At 64.7% G+C, this 22,272-nt stretch overlaps 2 protein-coding genes across 3 annotated transcripts; one reads left to right on the top strand and one right to left on the bottom strand.

Moving 5' to 3' along the window:
* The first annotated feature begins 785 nt into the window (after positions 1-785).
* On the top strand, positions 786-4,402 carry OVOL1 (ovo like transcriptional repressor 1). Its single transcript, XM_054808235.1, has 4 exons — positions 786-921; positions 2,590-2,735; positions 3,329-3,593; positions 4,098-4,402. The coding sequence occupies exons 1-4, from the start codon at positions 822-824 to the stop codon at positions 4,400-4,402; spliced, it is 816 nt and encodes a 271-aa protein (XP_054664210.1). The 5' UTR covers positions 786-821.
* Positions 4,403-5,389: 987 nt separating this feature from the next.
* On the bottom strand, positions 5,390-22,259 carry PC (pyruvate carboxylase). 2 transcript variants are annotated; one of them, XM_054808362.1, is made up of 21 exons: positions 22,203-22,259; positions 20,106-20,232; positions 19,472-19,656; positions 19,012-19,177; positions 18,111-18,256; positions 17,398-17,515; positions 17,036-17,187; positions 16,443-16,561; positions 15,843-16,005; positions 14,813-14,995; positions 13,924-14,068; positions 13,354-13,443; positions 12,460-12,681; positions 11,863-12,019; positions 10,936-11,176; positions 10,365-10,614; positions 9,553-9,797; positions 8,814-8,993; positions 7,871-8,119; positions 7,340-7,480; positions 5,390-6,651 (listed from the first exon to the last, which is right to left on the bottom strand). In XM_054808362.1, exons 2-21 carry the CDS (start codon positions 20,230-20,232, stop codon positions 6,403-6,405), a joined length of 3,528 nt encoding a protein of 1,175 aa, XP_054664337.1. In that variant the 5' UTR covers positions 22,203-22,259; the 3' UTR covers positions 5,390-6,402. The 2 variants fall into 2 exon arrangements, with proteins under 2 accessions (XP_054664337.1, XP_054664338.1); XM_054808363.1 differs by lacking the exon at positions 22,203-22,259 and adding an exon at positions 21,475-21,494.
* Positions 22,260-22,272: the final 13 nt, after the last annotated feature.

Raw genomic sequence — 22,272 nt, 5'->3', positions numbered from 1 at the left:
GGACTGAGGGTGCTGGATCTGGTGCCGGGATTGACCTGGGATCCGGCGGTGAAACCCATTGGGGAGCCGGGAGCCAGCACCGAAATTGACCGAAGATCCGGGATTCGGCACCGAAACTGACCAAATATCTGGGATCTGGCACCAAAATTGACTGAAGATCCAGGATTTGGCACCGCAATTGACCAAAGATCTGAGATCTGGCGCTGAAACTGACCAGGGATCTGGGATCTGGCGCCAAAATTGACCAAATACTTGTGATCTGGTACTGAAACTGACTGGGGATCAGGGGATCCAGCACCAAAATAAACCACATCCCCGTGATCTGGGACGGAAACTGACCAGGGATCTGGGAGCCGGCACTGAAATTGACCAAATACTTGTGATCTGGTGACAAAATTGACCGAGGATCTGGGATCCAGAAGTGAAATTGACCAAGGATCAAGGGATCCAACACGGAAATCGACCAAATACTAGTGATCTGGACCTGAAACTGACCAGAGCTTGGGGATCTGGCACCAAAACCAACCTGGGATCTGGGATCCAGTACTGGTATTGCCCAAATACTCGTGATCTGGCATCAAAATTGACTAGGGATCTGGCACCAAAACTCACCGAGGATCGGGGGGGGATCTAGCGCTGCAAATCGACCAGGGATCCGGGATCCATCCAACGACACCCAACCTGGGAATCCAGCACCGATACCCACCAGGGATTGGTGATCTGGTGCTGGACTGGCCGAAGGCTGGTGGAACTGGTTGGGATCGTGGCCGGGGCGTGTCATCGCGGGGATCCGTCGAGGGATTGGGGATCGGGTGGTGGCCATGCCCCGCGCTTTCCTGGTGAAGAAGCCGTGCGTGGCCACGGCCAAGCGCAACTGGAGCGAGCTGCCAGACGAGCAGCGAGCGGAGATCTACGTCCCCAGTACGTGGCGGGGGGGGGGGAATATTTGGGGGGGTCCCGGGTGTTGGGGGACACAGGTCTTAGGGGGGACCCAGGTGTTGGGAGAGATCCAAATATTTGGGGGGGACCCAGGTGTTGGGGAGACCCAAATATTTGGGGGGGATCCAGGTGTTGGGGGGGACCCAGGGGTCTTGGGGGGACCCGGCTGTTGGGGGGGGACCTAGGTCTTGGGGGGGGGACCCAAATATTGGGGGGGACCCAGGCATCTGGGGGGGGGGGGCACTGAGGCTTTTAGTGGGAGCCAGATGTTGGGGGGGACCCAGGTGTTGGGGGGACCCAGGTGTTGGGGGACACACACCCAAATATTAGGGGGCACCCAGGGGTCTTGAGGGGAACCCAGGCTTTCAGAGGGAGCCAGATGTTGGGGGGATCTAGGTTTTGAGGGGGACCCAAAAATTTGGGGGGGACCCAGGTGTCTGAAGGGAGACAAGTATTGGGGGGACCCAAGTGTCTGGGGGGGGATCGAGACTTTTGGGGGGGAGCCAGATGTTGGGGAGGGGGACACCAAATATTTGGGGGGGGATCAGGCATCTGAGGGGGGACCCAGGGGTCCGGGAGGCCTCTGTTTTACCTCTGTGTCCCCCCCCCATCCCCCGGGGGGGGCCCAGGCGTCCGGGTGGTGATTAACCCCCTTAATGACAGAGTGGGGGTGGGGCCCCGCCCGGGTGGGGCAGAGGCCACGCCGCCGCCGCCCGTCAGGCCCCCCCCCCCCAGGGGCCTGGGGCCCTCCCGGGGTCACCAGGGTCACCGGGACCCCAGGGAGCTGCGGGGGGGAGGGGAGCAGCTGGATGCATGGGGGGGGTGTCAGGGTGCTGGGACACCTGGGTGCCTTGGGGGGGGTCAGGGTGCATGGGGGGGGGTCAGGGTGCTGGGTGCATGAAGGGGGGGGGTCAGGGTGCTGGGTGTCCAGCTACCTTGGCGGGGGGGGGGGGGTGTGTGTCAGGGTGCTCGGACACCTGGGTGCCTTGTGGGGGGGGAGTTTGGGGTGCTGGGTCCCTCGGGGGAGAAATGGGGGTGCTGGTCCCTTGCCAGGCCCTGGGGGGGGGAGGGGAGGGCGGGTGGTGGCGTCGTCGTGTCCGTCCCACACCCCCCCCCCGTCCCCCCCCCCAGGGCCCACGCGGGCGACACCCGCCGGAAACCCGTAATTTGGGGCGTCGCGGCCGGAGCTGCTCGACCGGTCGGGGGAACCCCGAAATGGCGGGGGTGGGGAGGGGAGGGCCCCCCCCTCCTCCTGCTTTGGGGTTTTTTGGGGGTCCCTGCTGGGACTGGGGGGGGCATGTGTCATATTGGGGGGGGGTCCCCATTTGGGGGATCATGGGGTGTGTGTGGTCACATTTTGGGGTGCCCATTGGGGGGGTCACAATGTGGGGTTTCAAATGTGGGGGATGACCATTTGAGGGGCGGTCACATTGGGTGGTGTCTCTATGGGGGGGTTTCATTGGGAGAGTTGTATTGGAGGGGTCAAATTTGGGGGTCCCTACTGAGGGGTTCATGTTGTTGGGGGTCATATTGGGGGGCTCCCCATTGGGGGGGGTCCCATTAGGGGGATGCCACTGGGGGGTTCCCATTGTGGGATGTGGTATTAGGGGGTGCAGGACCCCTCCCAACCAGTGTGTCGTCCCCCCCCAGTTTGCCTGGGGGGCTGCCCCTTGCGCAGGGACCCTGAGCCAGCAGTGGGGGAGGCACCTGCATCCCCTGTGTCCCCCCTCGACATGACGCTGACCCCCCCGGCCCCCCGTGCCCCCCATGGTCCCTTCCTGCACCCCAAGGGCAAGGTAAGGGAGGGGGGGGAACTAAATGTGGGGGTCCCCTGGAGGGGGGGGGGCTGTGACCTGGGTGTCCCCAAGTTGGGGTGTCTCATGGCCTGGGGGGGCCTGTGACTGGGGGTTCCCTAAAGTGGGGGGGACCTTTGTGCCTGGGGGTTCCAATGACTGGAGGATCCCCAAGCTGGGGTGTCCCTATGGCTGAGGGTCCCCATAACTGGGTGTCCCCAAGCTGGGGGGGGGGTCTCCAGGGCTGGGGGTCCCAAAGGTGGGGGAGTCCTCATGACTGGGGGGTCCCCAAGTTGCAGGGCACCCATGCTTGGGAGGTCCCCAAACTAGTGTGTCCCTCTGGCTGGGGGTCCCCATGATCGGATGTCCCCATGAGCAGGGGGTTCCCATAACTGGGGGTACCCAGGCTGGGGGGGTCGCCATGACCGGGAGTCCCTGTGGCTGGGGGTCCCCATGACCTGGTGATTCCCATGACCAGGGGGTCCCCAAACTGGGGTGTTCCTGTGGCTGGGGGGGGGGTGTCCCATGACCAAGGATCCCACGCTGGGGGGGGTGTCCCCACGAGCTGACTCCTTCCCCTCCCCATGTCTTGGCAGGTACCATCTGGCCCCATGGGTGCCCCCATCCCCTTGGGCATCCCCATCCCTGGGGGGGTCCCAGTGGGGGTCCCCATCCCCGGGGGGGTCCCCGGTGGAACCGAGCTCTTCTCCTGCCCCGTGTGCCAGAAGAGTTTTGGGTTCCAGCGGATGCTGAACCGGCACCTGAAGTGTCACAGCGAGGTGAAACGTCACCTGTGTCCCTACTGCGGGAAGGGCTTCAATGACACCTTCGACCTCAAGCGGCATGTCCGCACCCACACTGGTGGGTGGGGGGGTGTGGGGGGGATGGGGATGGGATGGGATAAGGACAAGGATGGGATGAAGATGAGGATGGGATGGTGACAGGGACGGGGATGAGGATCGGGATGAAGATGAGGATGGGATGGGGATGGGATAGGGACAAGGATGGTATGAGGATGAGGATGGGGATGAGGATGGGGATGGGATGGGACGGGGTGGGATGGGATGAGGATGGGATGGTGACAGAAATGGGGATGGGATGGGGATGAGGATGAGGATGAGGATGGGATTGGATGGGATGAGGATGGGGACAAGGATGAAGATGGGGTGGGGACATGGGTGGGGATGGGATGGGTGTAGGACAGGATGGGGATGGGACAGGATAAGGATGGGGACAAGGATGAAGCTGGGATGAAGACAGGGATGGGGATGGGGACACAGACGGGGACAGGGATGCAGATGAGGACAGGGACGAGACAGGGTGCCCCTCTAACCCCTCTTTTTGTTGTGTCCCCCCCCGCCCCAGGCGTGCGCCCCTACAAGTGCAGCCTGTGCGAGAAAGCCTTCACGCAGCGCTGCTCCCTGGAGTCCCACCTGAAGAAGATCCACGGGGTGGCCCAACGCTACGCCTACAAGGAGCGGCGGGCCAAGCTCTACGTCTGCGAGGAGTGCGGGGGCACTGCCGACAGCCAGGACGCCCACCTCGCCCACCTCCGCCAGCGCCACCCCCACAGCCCCCTCCTCGCCAAGCTGGCTCGCAAGGCTGCCGCCGCCGCCCCTCCCCCTCCCCGCCTGGCTAACCCCGCCCCACGCCTGGCCCCTCCCCCTTAGGGTGGAGACACGCCCACTTTGGGGGGGGCAAGGGTATGGGCGTGGGGCCCCCCCCGGGGTAGGGGTGTGGCCACTGTGGGAATTAAACACGCCCAAGGGGGGGGCGTGCTTATGGGCAGAAACCACGCCCACCGGGGTATAACCCACGCCCCCTTTGGGGCAGGGACACGCCCACTTGGGGCGGGGCAAGGGTACGGCTCCCTTTGGAGTAGGGGTACGTCTGCTGTGGGAATTCAATTCCACCTCCCAGCGCCAGGGGGCGCGCTTACGGGCACAGGCCACGCCCCCTCAGCACTCAGGCCACGCCCCCGGCGTGTGACACGCCCCCTTTGGGGACAGGTTCCCATCCCCCATGGGGCACGAGCCTTGCTCCCTGGAGGCACTGGCCCCGCCCCAGGGCACACTGGCCACGCCCCCCTTGGGAAAGCCCCACCCCCGGGCTCTGGCCGTGTCCCATTGGGGCAGCAGCCCCCTCCGTGAAGCACTGGCCCCTCCTCTTCGATGCAATGACCACGCCCCCTTGGGCACTGGTCCCACCCCCCCCGCTGGCGCAGGCCCCGTCCCCCGGAGAAGCCCCGCCCCTCCGAGCGCTCATCCCTTTGCTTGCCCCAACCCCGCCCCTCGGGCAGGACCCGCCCCCGGCAGACCACGCCCCCTCGACAGACCACGCCCCCGGCCCCTCCCCCGTGGTGCTGCGTCGCCGTCTCCATAAAGCTCGTGTTCATCTATAGGCGCCTGTGTTCACCTATAGGCTGTTCCCCTATAGGCTCCTCTGGTCACTTATAGGGTCCCCATGTCGCCTATAGGTTCCTGCCTTCCCCTATAGCACCCCATTTTCCTTTATAGGCTCCTACCTACCCCTATAGCCCCCCCGGATCCCCTATAGGCTCCCTACAGCCCCGAGCTGCCGCCCCCCCATCCCCTATAGCAGCTCTAAGGATCCCCCATAGCCACGCCCACCCCCTACAGCCCCCATAGGCGGTGGGCGTGGTTAGTCCAGTCTTTATTGCCCGGGACATCCCCCCGGGGGGGTGGGGGGAAGGGCCCCCTCGCTCCTCCCCCTCCCGGTTTGTTCCCGTGGGGGGGGGGAGGCCCCCCCCCCCCCCAAATATCGTCCAGTCTCAATCCCGCCCTTTGGTCACAGACTCCGCCCCCCCGCCCCTCCCCCATTCCCCCCTCCCGCCCTTCGCGGGTGGGGGAGGGGCGTTTGGCAGCAACGGGGGGGGGGAAGGGCAGCTGGGGGGCAGGGGGGAGGGCCCCCCTCCCCCCCCAAAAAACCTCCGGGCTCCCCTAAGGCAGCATGGCAGGGTTAATGAAATGGGGGTGGGGGTGGGGCTGACCCCCCCCCGCGCTAAGAGGGAGGGAGCACAGGAGGGGGGATCCCCCCCAAAATGTGAGGGGATACCCAAAAGTGGGGGGACACCCCCCAAGAAGTGACCCCCCCAAAAGAGGCTGAACCCCCCCCAAACGGGGTACCCCCCCAATTATGAGATGACACCCCCCCCCCAGTTCAGGGGTGCCCCCCAATTAAGGCGTGCCCCCTCCAAAATAAGGGGTGCCCCGCAAAAATGGGGTGCCCCCCCAAATGGGGTGCCCTCCTAATTAAGGAGTGCCCCCTAATTAAGGCATGCCCCCTCCAAAATAAGGGGTGGCCCCCCAAAATGGGGTGCCCCGCAAATGAAATGCCCCCCTAATTAAGGGGTGCCCCTCTAATTAAGGAGTGCCCCCCCCAAAATGAAGGGTGCCGCACAATTCTGGGTTGCCCCTCCAATTAACGGGTGTCCCCCGACTAAGAGGCGCTCCCCTTAATTAAACCCCCCATCTAATTAAGGGGTGCCCCTCCCAAAACAGACTGCACCCCCTTTCCACGGAGGGGGGAGGTCGCTCTTAAAGGGCCAGCGCACCATTTGGCAGGGGTAGTGTTTTGGGTGGGTTTTTGGGGGTGGGTTTTTTGGGGGGGGGCAGGGGTGGGTGTTGGGGGGGGGTCCTGTGACATCCTCCTACTCGATTTCGACGATGAGGTCATCACCCTCCAAGCTCATTCCAGGTCGAACATGGAGGCGGGCGACGGTTCCAGCCAGGGGGGCCGTCACCACCATCTCCATCTTCATGGCACTGAGGACGCAGAGGGGGTCCCCCTTGGCCACCGATGCCCCCAAATCCACCCGGACCTCCACCACCTCCCCTGGCATGGGGGCCCCCACCTGCCCCTTGGCCCCCCGATCCGCCTTCGGGTGCACATGCATCTCCTGGGGGGGGGAAGGGGAAAAAAAGGGTGGGAAAAAGGGGGGTTATGGGGGGTGCTGGGGCCCCCCAGTCCTCGTGTCCCCCAAGTCCCCCGTGTGTCCCCCAGGCTCCTCCCATGTCCCACAGGACCCCCCATGGTCCTGGGGACAACTCCCCCCCCAAAAAACTCCCAAGACACTCCTATGATCCCTGGGACCCCCCTGGTCCTTGGGACCCCCCAATATCCCCACAGACACCCCCCCAAGTCCCCTAGAACCCCTCTGTGTCCCCCAGAACCCACCACAATCCCCAGCCCCCTCTGTGACCCCCCTAAAACCCCTCATACCCCCTCTTCACCCCCCAACCCCCCCAAACCCCTCTGTGCCCCCCCAGAACCCCTCAACCCCCCCCCAAACCCCTTCACATCCCCTCTTTGCCCTCTCATACCCCTCCGTGTCCCCCTCCAGACCCCCACCAAAACACCTCCGTGTCCCTCCCATCACCCCCAAAGCCCCTCATGCCCTCTCTGTGTGCCCCCAGACCCCCCCAAACCCTCTGTGTCCCCCCCCCCCAGACCACTCCTTCTTTTGTGGCCTGGGTGTCTCACACAAGGATGGAGCGCAGCTGCCCATTGAGCTCCCTCCATCATCCCCCCAGACCCTCTGAAACCCCCTCAGACCTCCCCCCAAACCCCCCTCAGGCACCCCCCACCTTCAGGGCCTGGGTGTCTCGCACGAGGATGGAGCGCAGTTGCCCATTGAGCTCGAAGAAAACCTCTCGCTGCCCCGTGGCATTCAGGTCCCCCAGCGCCAGCGCCTTGATGTGCAGCGTCTTCCCCCGCTCCAGCTCCACCTGCCAGGCATGCAAGGGGTGGGCGTGCAAGGAAGCGGGTGTGCAAAAGAATGGGTGTGCAAAGGGTCCTGGGTGTGTGGGAGACGACGTGCAAGGGGACTCAGGGGTGTGCAAGGGGCGCACCAGGGTGTGCGAGGGGCACCAGGAGCGTGCAAGAGGCCCCAGAAGTGTGTGACAGCTGCTGGGTGTGCGTGAGGGTGTGTAAGGGGACACTGCATTCCCAGTGCCTCCCAGTACCCCTCAGTCCCCTCCTGGTCACCCCCGGTGCCCCCCAGTCCCCTCCCAGTGCCTCCCAATGTCCTTCCATTGCTGCCCAGTACCACTCAGTCCCCTCCCAGTGCCTCCCAGTCCCCTCTCCCCCTCCCTACCCTCCCCCAAAACCTCCCCCACCTCAAACTCTTCGGCGATGGTGGGACCCTCGAGGAAGAGGCGGGTGCCCAGGCAGGAGACAGGGCCGAAGGTGGAGGTGAAGGTACGAAACTCATCGTAGACTTTGGGGTACAGAGCGGCCGAGAGCAGCTCCTCGGAGCTGGGGGAGGCCCCATGTCGCGCCGCCAATTCCTGCCCCAGCGCCTCGAAATCCAGCGGCGGCAGCGAAGCCCCTGGCCGCCCCTCGACACGGGGCAGGTCCTTCAGTACCTGGGGGCGGGGAATATATGGAAGGTGTTGGCATGGCAACCGGTGATGGAGGTGGTGGTAGGGACTGTGGCATCCTGTCCAGGGACCGTTGCTAGGGGCTGGGTGCCATGGTAACCAGTACTAGGACCCATTGCTGTTGGCTGTTGCTGTGGTAACCAGCACTAGGACCCGTTGCTAGGGTCAGGTGCCATGGCAACCAGCACCAGGACTTTGCTAGGGGCTGGTGCCATGGTAACTGGTACTGGGACCTGTTGCTAGGGTCGGGTGCCATGGCAACCAGCATTAGGATCCATTCCCAGGCAGCTGGCACTGGGGCCATTGCCAGGGACCGTCGCCATGGCAACCAGCACCACGTGCTGTCACTGGGGCCCGGTGCCATGGCAACAGCCTCCAGTAAACCCTCCCAGTGCCTCCCAGTTCCTTTCCAGTGCCTCCCATTCCCTCCCGGTGCCCCCCAGCCTCCTCCAGTGCCCTCCCAGTACCCTTCATGTCCCTCCCAGTAGCTCCCAGTTCCTCTCAATGGCCCCCAGTCTCCTCCCAGTGCCTCCCAGTACCCTCCATGTCCCTCCCAGTAGCTCCCAGTTCCTTTCAATGGCCCCCAGTCTCCTTGCCCCCCTAGTCCCTCCCAGTAGCTCCCAGTTCCTTTCCAATGGCCCCCAGCCACCTCCAGTGCCCTCCCAGTGCTCCCACTCACCCGGGAGCGGAAGGGCTCGGGGAAGCCCCCTGGGGGGGTTCCGATGTGACCCTGGAGGAACTCCACGACGGAGAGGGGGAAGGAGAGCTCGTCCGCCCGCGCCTCCACCTCCTCCCGCGACAGCCCGTTCTGCACCATGAACTGCGCCAGGTCCCCCACCACCTTCGAGGACGGCGTCACCTGCGCCCGGCAACACCCGGAGGCGTCACCCCATGGGTGTCACCTCGTGGTGTCACCCCAAGGTGCCAACCCGCTACGCTGCTCCCGTAGGGATCCTTCCTAGGGATGGAGAGCAGCTCGCCCTAGAGGGGTCTTGCCCCATGGAGAGCACCCCTCCCATGGAGACCATCCCACCCCATGGAGCGCCCATCCCATGGAGCACCCATCCCACCCCACAAAGATTGCCCCATGGAGATCATCCACCCCAGGGAGACCATCATACCTCCATGGAGACCACCTTCCCCACAGAGATCACCTTCCCCATGGAGATCATCTTATGGAGACCATCTATCACACTGAGCCCACCCACTCCATGGAGAACATCCTATGGAGCCCACCCACCCCATGGAGCCCACCCACCTCACAGAGATCACCCCATGGTGACCATCCCACCCCATGGAGACAACCCTACGGAGACCACCCCATCCCTATGGAGACCATCCTATGGAGAACCACCCATCACGCTGAGACCCCGCACCCCATGAAGACCACCCTCAACCCCTCCCAGCCCTACCCCCACCTTAATGAGGTCCCCGAGGAGCTTGTTGGCCTCGGCGTAGGCTTTCTTGACCTCCTTGAACTTGTGGCCCAGCCCCATGGCATGGGCCTGGAAGTGGAGGTTGGTGTATTGTCCTCCAGGGATCTCGTTCTCGTAGACGTCCGCATTGCCCGACTTCATGGTGGCCGTGCAGTCAAAGGCGGCGTAGAGCGCCCGTGCCCCCTCCCAGTACTCGCTGTACTCGAACACCCGCTCCAGCGTGATGCCTGAGGGGACACGGAGGGGGATGTGGGTGGGGGGGCCACCCATGGATGGGGACCCCCCACGCAATGGGGATGCCATAGGGAAGGGTGGGCATGGGTTGGGGGCCGCTGTGGTTGAGGGACACCATGGATTGGGCATAATGTCATGACTGAGGTGGCATCACGATGGCCGTGGATCCATCACCATGGCCATGGTGGCACCTCCATGGCTGTGGTGGCATTGCCACGACCATGGTGGCACCTCCATGACCACAGTGGCATTGCCATGACCATAATGGCATCACCACGGCCATAGTACCATTGCTGTGACCACAGCAGCATCATCATGGCCATGGATTCATCTCTATGACTGTGGTGGCACCTCCATGCCCACGTCACCACCTCTATGACCGTGGTGGCACCTCCATAACTATGCCACCACCTCTATGACTGTAGTGGCACCTCCATAACTATGCCACCACCTCTATGACCATGGCGGCACCTCCATAACCACATCGCCACCTCTATGGCCATGGTGGCACCTCCATAACCGCGTCATCATCTCCAAGACCACGATGGGGGTGTCCTTACCTGTGTCAAGGGGGGTCCCGCGAGCACAGGCCACCATGGCGCCCATGCTGGGTTGGGAGGTCATGCCAGACATGGCGTCCACAGCCACGTCCACCACGTCAGCGCCAGCATTGGCGGCCGCCAGCATGGAGGCAACGGCGGCCCCAGCGGTGTCATGGCTGTGGACATGCAGCGGCACCTCGGGGAACTGCTCCCGTAGGGCCCCCACCAGCAACCGGGCGGCCGCTGGCGTCAGCAGCCCCGCCATGTCCTGGGAAGGGGGACAGAGGGGTCATGGAGGGGGGTCATAGGGGTCATGGAGGGGTCATGGGGACACACCACCTCCCAACCCATCTTGATCCTCCCCCCCCAACAGCTGCCCCACTGTGTCTTGGGGGAGTAGGGGACCCCCAAATCCACCTCCCACCTCCTCCAGGCCCCTCAATTCCCCATCCCACCCCCCCCAGCACCCTCAAATCCCCCCTCCCATCCCCCCAGGACCCCCATTCACCCTCCCAGCCCCCCCAAAGCCCCCTCCCATTCCCTCTTCCCCCCTCCCATCACCCCCAAGGACCACCCCCTGACCCCAAACCTTGATGCAGAGGATGTGGGTGCCGGCGGCCACCAGCTCGCGGGCCAGGCCCAGGTAGTAGTCAAGGCTGTACTTGGTGCGAGCAGGGTCAGCCACGTCCCCGGTGTAGGACAGGGCGGCCTCCACCACTGCCCCCGCCCGGCCGGCCGCCTCCACTCCCAGCACCAGGTTGGGGAGATAGTTGAGGGCATCAAAGACTCGGAAGATGTCCATCCCGTTGGCCACCGCCACCTCGCAGAAGCTGGGGAGAGGCAGGGGGAAAAGGGGGTTTAGGGGGAGACTGGGGGTCCCTCGTGTCCCCGCCATGTCCCCATATCCCCTCAACCCATGACCCACCGTGTTCTGATGTCCCTTCATCCCTCCACGACCCTCCACATTCTCGTGACGCCTCATCCCACCACGTCTCCCCGTGTCCTTCACATCCCGTCTCATCCCTCCTTGTGTCCCCGCGTCCTTCAAATCCCATCTCCCCCTGTCCCTTCATCCCCCATGTCCCCTGTCGTCGTGTCCCTTCATCCCCCATATCCCCTGTCCTCGTGTCCCCCCATCCCACCACATCCCTCCACGTCCCCATGGTCTTCACATCTCATGTCCCCTCGTGCCACCATGTGCCCTCTTCTCCCCACAAAGAGCCTCCACGTCCTCTCAACCATCCATATCTTCCCATGTCCCCCCCATGTCCCCTCACGTCCCCTCATCTCCCCATGTCCCTCCACCTGCCCAAGTCCTTCACATCCCATGTCCTCTCATCCTTCCATGTCCCCTCCACGTCCCCATGTCCCCCCTCACGCCCCCTCATCCCTCCATGTCCCCAGGTCTCCCCCATGTCCCCCCTTACCCTTTGTCTCTCACGTCGCCGTCCCCTCACCCCCCCTTGCCCCCTATCCCCCCATGTCCCCACATCCCCCCCATGTCCCCCCTCCCCACCGGTAGACGACGTTGTCGGGGTAGTTGGTGTAGCCGACGGCATTGGCGCCACGCAGCAGCATCTGGAAGGGGATGTTGGGGACCAGGCGCCGCAGCTCCCGCAGCCGCTCCCAGGGGCACTCGTGCAGGAATCGCATGGCCACGTCGAAAGTGGCGCCTGCCGGATACGGACCCGCCTTCGTGCTGACCTCTTGTGCAAGCCCCGCCCCCCTCGTGCAAGCCCTCCTTCGCACCCTGGCCACAATGCTCAGTGCTCCCCAGGCAAGCCCCGCCCCCCTGGTGAAGCCCCGCCCCAGGCACCCTGCACCAGCGAAACCCCACCCAGCAAGCCCCACCCCTGGACACCCTCTCCCATTGAACCTCAATGCCCCCCCATGCTCCACCCCTCAAGACCCCGCCCCTGCACCAAAGCCCCACCCCCTCAGTGAAGCCCCACCCTGAGGGCATCCTACCTGCCCATTCACCCAGCACACCCCAAGACCCCGCCCCTACAGACCCCGCCCCCTCAATGAAAGCCCCGCCCCCTTGGCCTTGCCCACCCAGGTGAGCCCAGCACACCCCAGCGATGCCCCGCCCCCTCAGGCCCCGCCCCCTCACCTCCCCAGGTCTCCATGCTGCAGAGGGGGCTGAGAGCGTGCGCGACGAAGGGGGCAACGCGAGCGAGGTCACGCGTGCGGACGCGGGTGGCGAGCAGGGATTGGTGGGCGTCGCGGAAGGTGGTGTCGGTCAGCAGCAGCCCCCGGTGAGCTCGTACCGCCCGGGCGAAACCCGCCGGGCCCTCCCGCTCCAACACCGCCCGCAGCCCCGCCGGGGGAGGCCCTGCAGCACCGGGGAGGGGGGGTGTCACGTGTGGGGGCGGTACACGCCATGCGCACGCCACGGTACGCTGCGCATATGGCACAGATGTGCCGTGTCGTCATGCCGAATGCACGAACCGAGCGCACACCGAGCACACGGCATGGCATGCCAAGCACACGCCAAGCACATGCTATGGTTTGCCATGCACATGCCACAGTATGTCATGCATGTGCTGTGCATATGTCATGGACGTGCCGTGTCGTCATGCCAAATGTACACACCAAGCACATGGTACGGCATGCCAAGTACATGCTAAGCACACGCCAAGCACACACACCAAGCACATGCTATGGTTCGCCATGCACATGCCACAGTATGTCACGCGTGTGCCGTGCATATGTCACAGACACGCCATGTCATCATGCCAAATGCACACACCAAGCACGTGGTACGGCATGCCAAGCACACGTTAAGCACACGCTATAGCTCACCACGCGCACGCCGCAGTATGTCACGCACTTGCCGTGCATACGTCACGGAGACGCCGTGTCATGGCGTGCACATGCCAAGCACACACCCCACGCACACACCAAGCCCACGCCAAGGCGTGCCGTGTACACGCCAAGCACACGCCACGCACCGTTCGCACGCCACATACATGCCAGGGCCGCGTCCTGCCCCTCCCCCGCTCACCCATGGGCACCGGGGGGGGGTTGGGCTCCACCAGCGCCGCCTTCGCCTTGACGGGGAGGGGGGTGCTGGGGCCGTTCACCATCACGTGACCTGGGGGCAGGGGGGGGGCACATGGTCGAGGGGGGGCCAGGACCCCCCTAAAAGCCCCCAGGGACACCCCCCACCCGAGGACAAAGCCCCCTCAGAGTCCCCAGGGACCCCCAGCCCCCCCCAAAGGCCCCTTAGAGCCCCCCAGGGACCCCCCCCAGAAACCTCCCAACCCCCCTCAGGGACCCCTAAGAGCCCCCAGACCCTTCGCAGTGCCCTCCCCCCCCACCCCCCAAGAACCCTTAGAACCCCCAGAGCCCCTAAGAACCCCCCAAGAACCCCCAGGGACCCCCAGAGCCCCCCCCAAGAGCCCCCAAGGACCCTCAGGGACCCCCAGAGCCCCCCCAGAACCCCCTTATTATCCCCAGGGACCCCCAGAGCCCCCCCAAGAACCCCTTATAACCCCCAGGGACCCCCAGAGCCCCCCCCAAGAGCCCCCAAGGACCCTCAGGGACCCCCAGAGCCCCCCCCAGCCCCCCCCACCCAGATAATGAAGTAACTTCTGGGCCCGATTCTGGCCAGGGCGGAGGTGGAAGAGTTCAGGGTTCTCGTCGATGAACTGGGTGTCAGCGGCGCCCCCCAAAAACTGGGGGTGGGCCAGGACGTTCTGCAGGAACGGGATGTTCGTCTGCGCGAGACGCGTCCGTTAGCGTGGAACGCACAAGGGGCCAGGCATCTTCACCTCCACCCACCGCCTCCTTGTGCGACACACCGGGGTGGGTGGGGGGGCATCCCCCTTGTGCAACTCACGGGGACGCCGGTGCGGTGCACGAGTTAGCTGGTGAATTGCACAATCCCTCCCGCCCCATCGTGTGTTGCACGAGAGCTCCTCCATACCCCCCTGTGTGCTGCACAAGTCTTCTAGTGTGTTGCACAACCCCCCCGCCGCGTTGTGTGTCGCACAAGGGGCACCCTCACCCCCTCCAGTGCATTGCACAAATACCCTGGTGCACTGCACAACCCCTCCACCCCACCGCACGTTGCACAAGGAGCTCTCGTGCATCACATGAGAGCCCCCCTCATACCCCCCTGTGCGTTGCACAAATCCCCTGGTGCATTGCGTGACCCCTCTATACCATTATGCATTGCACGGGGGCCCCTGTGCATTGCACAAGAGCCCCCCCCAAACCTCCTGGTGCATTGCACAAGCCCCCCGGTACATCGCACAACCCCCTCGGTGCATCGCACACCCCCACCCCCTCGTGCATCGCACGAGGCCCCCCCGTGTATTGCACAAGAGCCCCCTCAACACCCCCCCCCGGTCCATTTCCCAACCACCCCAGCGCATGCACCACTCCCACCCCCTCGTGCATCGCACAAGAGCCCCCTTCACACCCTTTCCCCGTGCGTCGCACAAGGGTCCCCGTCTCACCTTGACACCTCGGATGCGGAATTCGGCCAGGGCCCGGCTCATCTTGGCGGCGGCGGCCGGTTGGTCGGGGCCGTGGGCCACCACTTTCACCAGCAACGAGTCGTAGTGGGGGGAGATCAGGGCCCCCTGGAACGCCGAAGCCCCGTCCAGGCGGATCCCCATCCCCTCGCCGCTGCGGAACACCTGCCGACACCCCCGTACCCTATAGAGAACCCTATAGGTGCCCATGGGCCTTACAGGGTCCTGTGGGGATCCTATAGGGCCTCCTATGGGCAACCCCCGGCCTCACAGGGTCTCCTACGGGCACCTGCCCACCACACACACCCTGTATAGAGCCTCGTATAGGCACCTCTGGACCCTATAGACAGCTCCGTAGCCACCTGTGAGGCTACAGGGTCCTGTGGAGCCCCTATAGAGCCTCCTGTGGGCACCTATGGGCTCTATAGGGTCTCACAGAGCCCCTATAGAGCCTCCTGTGGGCATCCACCTGCCCCACGGAGCCTCCTATGGGCACCCTCCAACCTACAGAGCCCCTATAGAGCTTCCTACAGGCACCTGTGGGTTCTATATGGTCCCACAGAGGCCCTACAGGGCTTCCTACAGGCACTTATGGGCTCTGTGTGGTCCCAGGGAGCCCCTATAGAGCCTCCTATAGGTACCTATGGGCCCTATATGTGGGTCTAATGGGAGAGGTTCTGGGGGGGGTCTCAAGGGGGGTGTCCTGAGTTGAGTCACATCGGAGGGGGGTGTCCCATGGAGGGGGTCGCAGGGGTGATCCCATCGGGAGGTGTCCCATCGGGGGGGTCCCATGGGGTGACCCCATCAGGGTGTCCCATTGTGGGGAGGGTCCCATGGCAGGGGGTCCCATGGCGGGGGGTACCACTGGGGGGTGTCCCATTGGGGGGTGTCCCCCAGGGATTAGGAACATGGGGAGGACCCACGGTGAGGGGTCCTGGGGGGGGTCCCACGGGTGCTCCCATGGAGGGGGGTGTGTGTATGGGGGGGAGGGTGTTCTTGGAGAGGGGGGCACCTCGATGCGACCGGTGTCTGGTTGAAACCCGCGAGCGGGATCCTCGGTGGTGACGCGGCACTGGATGGCGCAGCCGTTCACCCGGATGTTCTCCTGGCGCAGCCCGAGCTCCGGCAACGACCGGCCCGCCGCCACCTGCAGCTGCGCGTGGACCAGGTCCACGCTACCCGGGTGTCACCCAGTGTCCTCATGGTGGGGGGGGAGACGCCCAGATATCCCCGGGGTGGGGGGACATCCAGACATCCCCCAGGGTGGGGGGACACCAGAGGATCCCTGGGGTGGGGGGGATACCCGGACATCCCCAAGGGTGGGGGGGACAGCCGGACATCCCTGTTGAGGGGATGCCAGAGCATCCCCGGGATGGGGGGACACCCAGACATCCCTGGGGTGGGGGGGACACCGGAGCATCCCCGGGGTGGGGGGACACCCAGCCATCCCCAGGGTGGGGGTGCCAGAGCATCCCTGGCATGGGGGGACACCAGAGCATTCCGCGTCCCCCCAGGGACCCACCCCAGTACCCTTCGTCCTCCCAAGCACCCAGAGGTCCCCGGTATCCCCCCCCCCACCTTCCCCCAGGGACCCCGGTGTCCTGGCACTCACTCAGTGATCTCTTCGGTGACGGTGTGTTCCACCTGGAGCCGGGAGTTGACCTCGATGAAGTAGTAGCTCCCGCTCTGGTCCACCAGGAATTCCACCGTCCCCGCGTTCTCGTAGCCCACCTGTGGCACCCACCACTGTCAGCACGGACGTCTGGGTGCCCCCACCCCCCACCCAAGGGGATGCGTGTCACCCCACAGACTCCAAGGTTCCATCTCTGGGTGCTTGGGTCTCCCCACCCAACTCCTGGGTCCCCTGGTGATGGGTGCAGGTCCATTCCCTGGACTCCTGGGTGTCCTCCCCAATTCCTGGGTGTCCCCCACCCAACTCCTGGGTCCCCCCATGGTCTCTTGGGTCCCTCCTGGGTACCCTGGTGATGGGTGCAGGTCTCCTCCCTGGATTCCTGGGTGTGTCCCCCCAAATTCCTGGGTCCCCCCCACCCAACTCCTGGGTCCCCCCACAGTCTCTTGGGTCCCTCCTGGGTCCCCCCATGGTCTCTTGGTTCCCCCTCACCCAACTCCTGGTTTCCCCCACAGTGTCTGGGGTCCCGCCCCCCAATTCCTGGGTCCCCTCCCCAGATTCTGGGGTGCCGGTACCTGCCGGGCAATGCGGACGGCGTCGTCAGCCAGGCGGGCGCGGAGTTGGGGGTGCAGGCGTGCGGCCGGGGCAATCTCCACCACCTTTTGGTGCCGGCGCTGGATGGAGCAATCCCGCTCATAGAGGTGGACCACGTTCCCGTGCTGGTCCCCTGGGGATGGCAGGGGGGTCACGAGGGGGGACACAACACCCCCAGGCATCCAGGCACCCCCAAAATGGACCCAGGTGTCCAGGACCCCCAAAAGCCCCAAGGACTCCCCCAAAAGCCCCAAGACCCCCCAAAAGCCCCAAAGACCCCCCCAAAAGCCCCCAGAGACCCCCCAAATTCTCCCAGAGACCCCCCCAAAGCCCCCCGACATACCCAGGATCTGGACCTCGATGTGCCGCGGGCGCTCGATGAACTTTTCCACGAAAAGGGCCCCGTTGCCGAAGGCGGCCAAAGCTTCCGAGGACGCGCGGGAGAAACTCTCCTCCAGCTCCTGCCAACGCCCGGATGTCTGGGCCCCCCCCTAAACAGCTGGGTCCCCCCCAAAACCCCACCCACTGGGGTCCCCTGGGCATGACTGGGTTCCCCCCCAAGACACCTGGGTCCCTCACGGTACTCCTGGGTGCCCCCCCAAACGTCTGGGTCCCCCCTCACAAAATGCCAGGGTCACCAGGCTGGGGGTGTTCTGGGGAATTGGGGGTCCCAGGGATTTGAGGGTCCTGTGGCAGGGTGGGGGTCCCATGGTAGGGGGAGTCCCAGGGATTTGGGGGTCCCAGGGATTTGGGGGTTCCAGACTCCAGTGTCCTGTGGAGGGGGGTGTGTGTCCTGTGGCAGGAGGGGTGTCCCAGAGATTTGGGGGTCCTAGACACCAAGGTCCCAGGGGAGAGGGGGTCCTGTGGGGTCTGGGCAGCGTGGGGATCCCAGGGATTTGGGGGTTCCAGACACCAAGGTCCCATGGCAGGGGGCATGTCCTGTGGCAAGGGGGGGTCCCCAGAGATTTGGGAGTCCCAGATGCCGGGGTCCCAGGGCAGGGGGGGTCCTGTGGGGTCTGGATGTTGGGGTCCCATGGCAGGGGGGAGTCTCTGTACCTCAGGGGAGCGGACCACCCGCATGCCACGGCCGCCGCCGCCGTGAGCTGCCTTGAAGATGATGGGAAAACCGACCTGGCGGGCGAAATCCTGCGCCTCCGACAGCACCGACACTGGCGCCGGCGTCCCCGGCACCACCGGCACTCCTAGGAGGGACCCGTCAGTGCCGGCGCCGGGGACACCCCGCTCCCTCCCCCCGACCCCAGAAAACCCCACCCCAAACCTCTTAACTCCATCGCCCTCCCCTGGTCCCTGTAGCCCCCCATAATGCCCCTGTAGCCCCTTGATAACCCCATAGCCCCCCCCCCCCCAGCTTCCTGTAACCCCCCCAATGACCCCACAGAACCCTGTAACCCCCATAACCCCCCAAAAACCCCATAGCCCCCCCCAAAACCCCACAGAACCCACCTCAATAACCCCATAACCCCCCCATAACCCACCTTAATAACCCCCAATAACCTCACAGCCCACCATAACCCCCAATAACCCCATAACCCCCCCATTAACCCCCTCAACAGACCTATAATCTCTCAAATAACTCCATAACCCCCTAATAGCCCCCATAGCACCCCCATACACCCCAATAGCCCCATAACCCCCAATAAACCCCCCAATAACACCATAAGCACCCTCAAAACCCCTGTCACCGCCCCTAAGCCCCCCTCAAACCCCATAATCCCCCTCAATAACTGCACAGCCCCCCCAATAACCCCATAACCCCCCAATATCCCCCAAATAACCCCCCTGTAACCCCCAGAACTCCCCATGACCTCATAACCCCCCCCCCAAAACCCCCTAACTCTCCAAAAGACCCCATAAACCCTCCAAAAAAACCCCCGTAACTTCCCCATATTCCCCCAAATAACCAAATAACCCCCCCAAATAACGCTCCCCCCCCCACCGGCAGCGACGGCGATGGCACGAGCCTCCACTTTATCTCCCATCTTTCGGACGACGGCAGGGGGCGGTCCCACAAACCGGACCCCCGCGTCCAGGCAGGCCTGGGCGAAGTCGGCTCGCTCCGACAGGAACCCATATCCCGGGTGGATGGCGTCCACCCCGTTCTCCTGCGGGGGTGTGTGTGGGGGGGTGGGTCACGTGACCACCCCAGCACCCCTCAGACACCCCCTCACTTATGGACCCAGGTATTCGGGTGGCCCCATCCCCAGGGGACCCAGATGTCCCCCTCATAGGGTCCCCAGGCATGCCCCCCCACCCAGGCTGTCCCCCCCATAGGGTCCTCAGGCGTGCTCCCCCCAGATATCCCCCCACAGGGTCCCCAGATGTCCCCCCATAGGGTCCCCAGACATTCCCCATCCCAGAGCCCCCAGTCACACCCCCCCCCACCCCCGGGGGGGTACCTGGGCGACGCGGATGATGTCGGGGATGTGGAGGTAGGCCTGGACGGGGGGCAGCCCCCGCCCCACCAGATAAGCCTCGTCCGCCTTCTGCCGGTGCATCTGCCCCGTGTCCTGCTCCGAGTACACGGCCACCGTCCGGATCCCCAGCTCCGTGCAAGCCCGGAATACCCGGATAGCGATCTCACCTTGGGGACGGGGAGTGGGACAGGGACATGGGGACACCCCGGGGACACCCTGTCCCGTTGGGGATATCCCGGCTAGGAGGGGGACATGGGGACGGGGACACCCTGGGGACACGGGGATGGGGACACCCTGGGGACACGCCCATCCCATCAGGGTCACTGGGATGGGGACACCCCAGGGACATCCTGTCCCATTGGGGATATCCCGGCTGGGAGGGGGACACTGGGACACCCCATGGGGACACCCTGGGGAGGACCCAGGGGACAAGGTGGCGGGGGGGGGGTGTGTCCCAGGGGACATGGGGAGCACCCAGGGGACAAAGAGGGAGGACCCAGGAGGATGGAGAGAACATGGGGGGACCTCAGGGGATGGGGGGGATGACCCAGGGGGATGGAGGGGGACGGGGGGGGACCCCAGGGGATGGGGTGGTGTCCCCAGGGCCATCACTCACCTCGGTTGGCCACCAGGACCTTGCGGATGGGCTGGTAGCTGACGGGGCGGGTGGTCCCAGGGGGACCCCGCAGCAACCGCACCCCCAGGAGGGCCCGGCCCCCGCGGGGGACGCACAGCTGCAACATCTGGAAAAGGACACACACAGATGCGATGACACAGGACACGGGGTGGGGGGGAAGGGAGGATGGTGACACGAGTAGGGGGGTCACAGCTCAGCTCAGCAGCCCCCCGAAACCCGCTGCCAGCACAACCCTATACGAGACAGTGGAGAATCCCCTCCCCTTTCCCCTTCCCCCGCCTTTCCCAGAAGGGACCCGGGCATCCGGGGCTGCTCACCTTTGCCCCAGTGCCCTTCGACCCCCCTCCCAACCAAAAAACACCCATAACCCCTATAGGGGACAGCCAAGAATCTCCCCCTCCCCCCCACAATTTTCCCAGAAGGGACCCGAGCCACCCCCCCTCCCCCCCCTCCCTTTCCCCCAGTGCCCTTTGACCCCCAAACCCTCGGGAAGGGACCCGGGTGTCGTCATCCGTCCCGTGTCCCCTCCCCCCCCCCCCCAACCCTATATCAGACACTAGAGAATCCCCTCCCAATCCCATAATGCACCTGGATCTCTCCCCCCCCATTAATTAGCAGGGGCAGGTTAGTAAGGGGGGGGCGACACGCGTGTTCCAGGCGCATGCGTGTGCAAAACACCCTTACACAAGCATGTCTTGCACAAGTATCCCCCTTGCACGAGCACACACCCCCTGCACGAGGACATTTGCACGAGTAGCCCTCGCATGAGCTCTCCTCGCACAAGCACCTCCCTTGCATGAGCACCCCTTGCACGAGCAGCTCTCTTGCATGAGCTCCCCTTGTACAAGCACCTCTCTTGCACAAGCCCCTCCTGCACAAGCCCCTCTCTCGCACAAGCCCCTTTTGCACAAACACCTCTTGCACGCGAGTGCCTTTTGCACAAGCATGTCTCCAGCACAAGCACCTCTTGCACGAGCACTTCTCTGACAAGCCCCTTTTGCATAAGCACCCCTTGCACAGGCTCTCCTTGCACGCATGCCTCTCTTGCACGAGCACCTCTTCCATGAGCCCATCTCCTTGCACAAGCACCTCATGCGTGAGCGTCTCTTGCACGAGCGCCTGTCTTGCACGAGTTTTTCTCCCGCAAGCTCCCCTTGCACGAGCCCATCTCCTTCACCCCTTGCATGAGCACCTCTTGCACAAGCCCCTCCCTTGCACGAGCCCCCCCGCACGAGCCCATCTTGCACAAGCCCCTCTCTCGTACAAGCACCTTTTCCACAAGCCCCCTTGCACAACCACCTCTCTTGCACGAGCACCCCTCCTACAAGCCCCTCCCTTGCACGAGTACCTTTTCCACAAGCGCCCCTCGCACAAGCGCTCCTCGCACGCTCGCCCCTCGCACGCTCCCCCACCCCTGACCTGAGCAGGCCTGGACACGACGCCGGGCCGCCCGCCCTCGCACGCGCCCTCGCACGCCCCTCGCACGCGCCCTTGCACGCCCAGCCGGGGGCTCCCCGCTCCCCGCCCCCCTCCGGCCCCAGGCGTCCGGGTGAATCATTGACCCAAGGGGGCAAAGTCCATACGGCCCCATACGCCCCCTCCGGGTACGTATAGCCCCTTATAGCCCCTTATTGCCCCATATGGCCCCATACGGACCTGTGCATGAGCTGCCCAGTGGGCCAAACCGGGAGCACTGGTCCATACTGGCACCCCTATGGAGGAGCAAACCTATAAGGGCCTGATCTATAGGGGGTGCCAAGTCCTATAGGGTGTCCCAACTGGTACAGAGGGCTGACAGGGGGTGGGTGGTGTGTATTATGCAGAGGGGCCGTAGTTTCTATAGGGGTGCCTGGTCTATAGGGGGTCCCAGCCCCTGTAGAGGGCTGATGTCTCCATAGGGCTCCCAGGCCCTACAGGTCCCGGTGCCTATAGCGGGAGGCCAGCCCATGGAAGGCACGGATCCATACGGAGGGGGGATCCAAGTCACGTGGGTCAGGCCCTATAGGGGAGGGGGCAGGTCACGTGGGGGCTGGGTCACATGGTCCCCGGTGTCGCGCGCGCCCCCCCCCAACTCACCGCTCCGCAACTGCGATCACCGCGTCCCCCCGCCGCGTCCCGGCCGGCCCCGCTAGCCCCGCCCCCCTCG

This window comes from Grus americana, chromosome 35 (genome assembly GCF_028858705.1).
Source record: "Grus americana isolate bGruAme1 chromosome 35, bGruAme1.mat, whole genome shotgun sequence".
NCBI classification, from domain to species: Eukaryota; Metazoa; Chordata; class Aves; order Gruiformes; family Gruidae; genus Grus; species Grus americana.
The sequence above is the reverse complement of the archived record's forward strand: the minus strand, read 5'-3'. Positions and strand labels throughout refer to the sequence as shown.

Coding starts and splice junctions, on each gene's coding strand:
- OVOL1 (XM_054808235.1), top strand. CDS start 822: ATGCCCCGCGCTTTCCTGGTGAAGAAGCCGTGCGTGGCCACGGCCAAG. Junction 922..2,589: donor AGCGGAGATCTACGTCCCCA/GTACGTGGCGGG, acceptor GTCCCCCCCCAG/TTTGCCTGGGGGGCTGCCCC. Junction 2,736..3,328: donor TCCTGCACCCCAAGGGCAAG/GTAAGGGAGGGG, acceptor ATGTCTTGGCAG/GTACCATCTGGCCCCATGGG.
- PC (XM_054808362.1), bottom strand. CDS start 20,232: ATGTTGCAGCTGTGCGTCCCCCGCGGGGGCCGGGCCCTCCTGGGGGTG. Junction 18,257..19,011: donor TGCCATCGCCGTCGCTGCCG/GTGGGGGGGGGA, acceptor GGTCCCTCCTAG/GAGTGCCGGTGGTGCCGGGG. Junction 17,188..17,397: donor CATCGAGGTCCAGATCCTGG/GTATGTCGGGGG, acceptor TGCCATCCCCAG/GGGACCAGCACGGGAACGTG.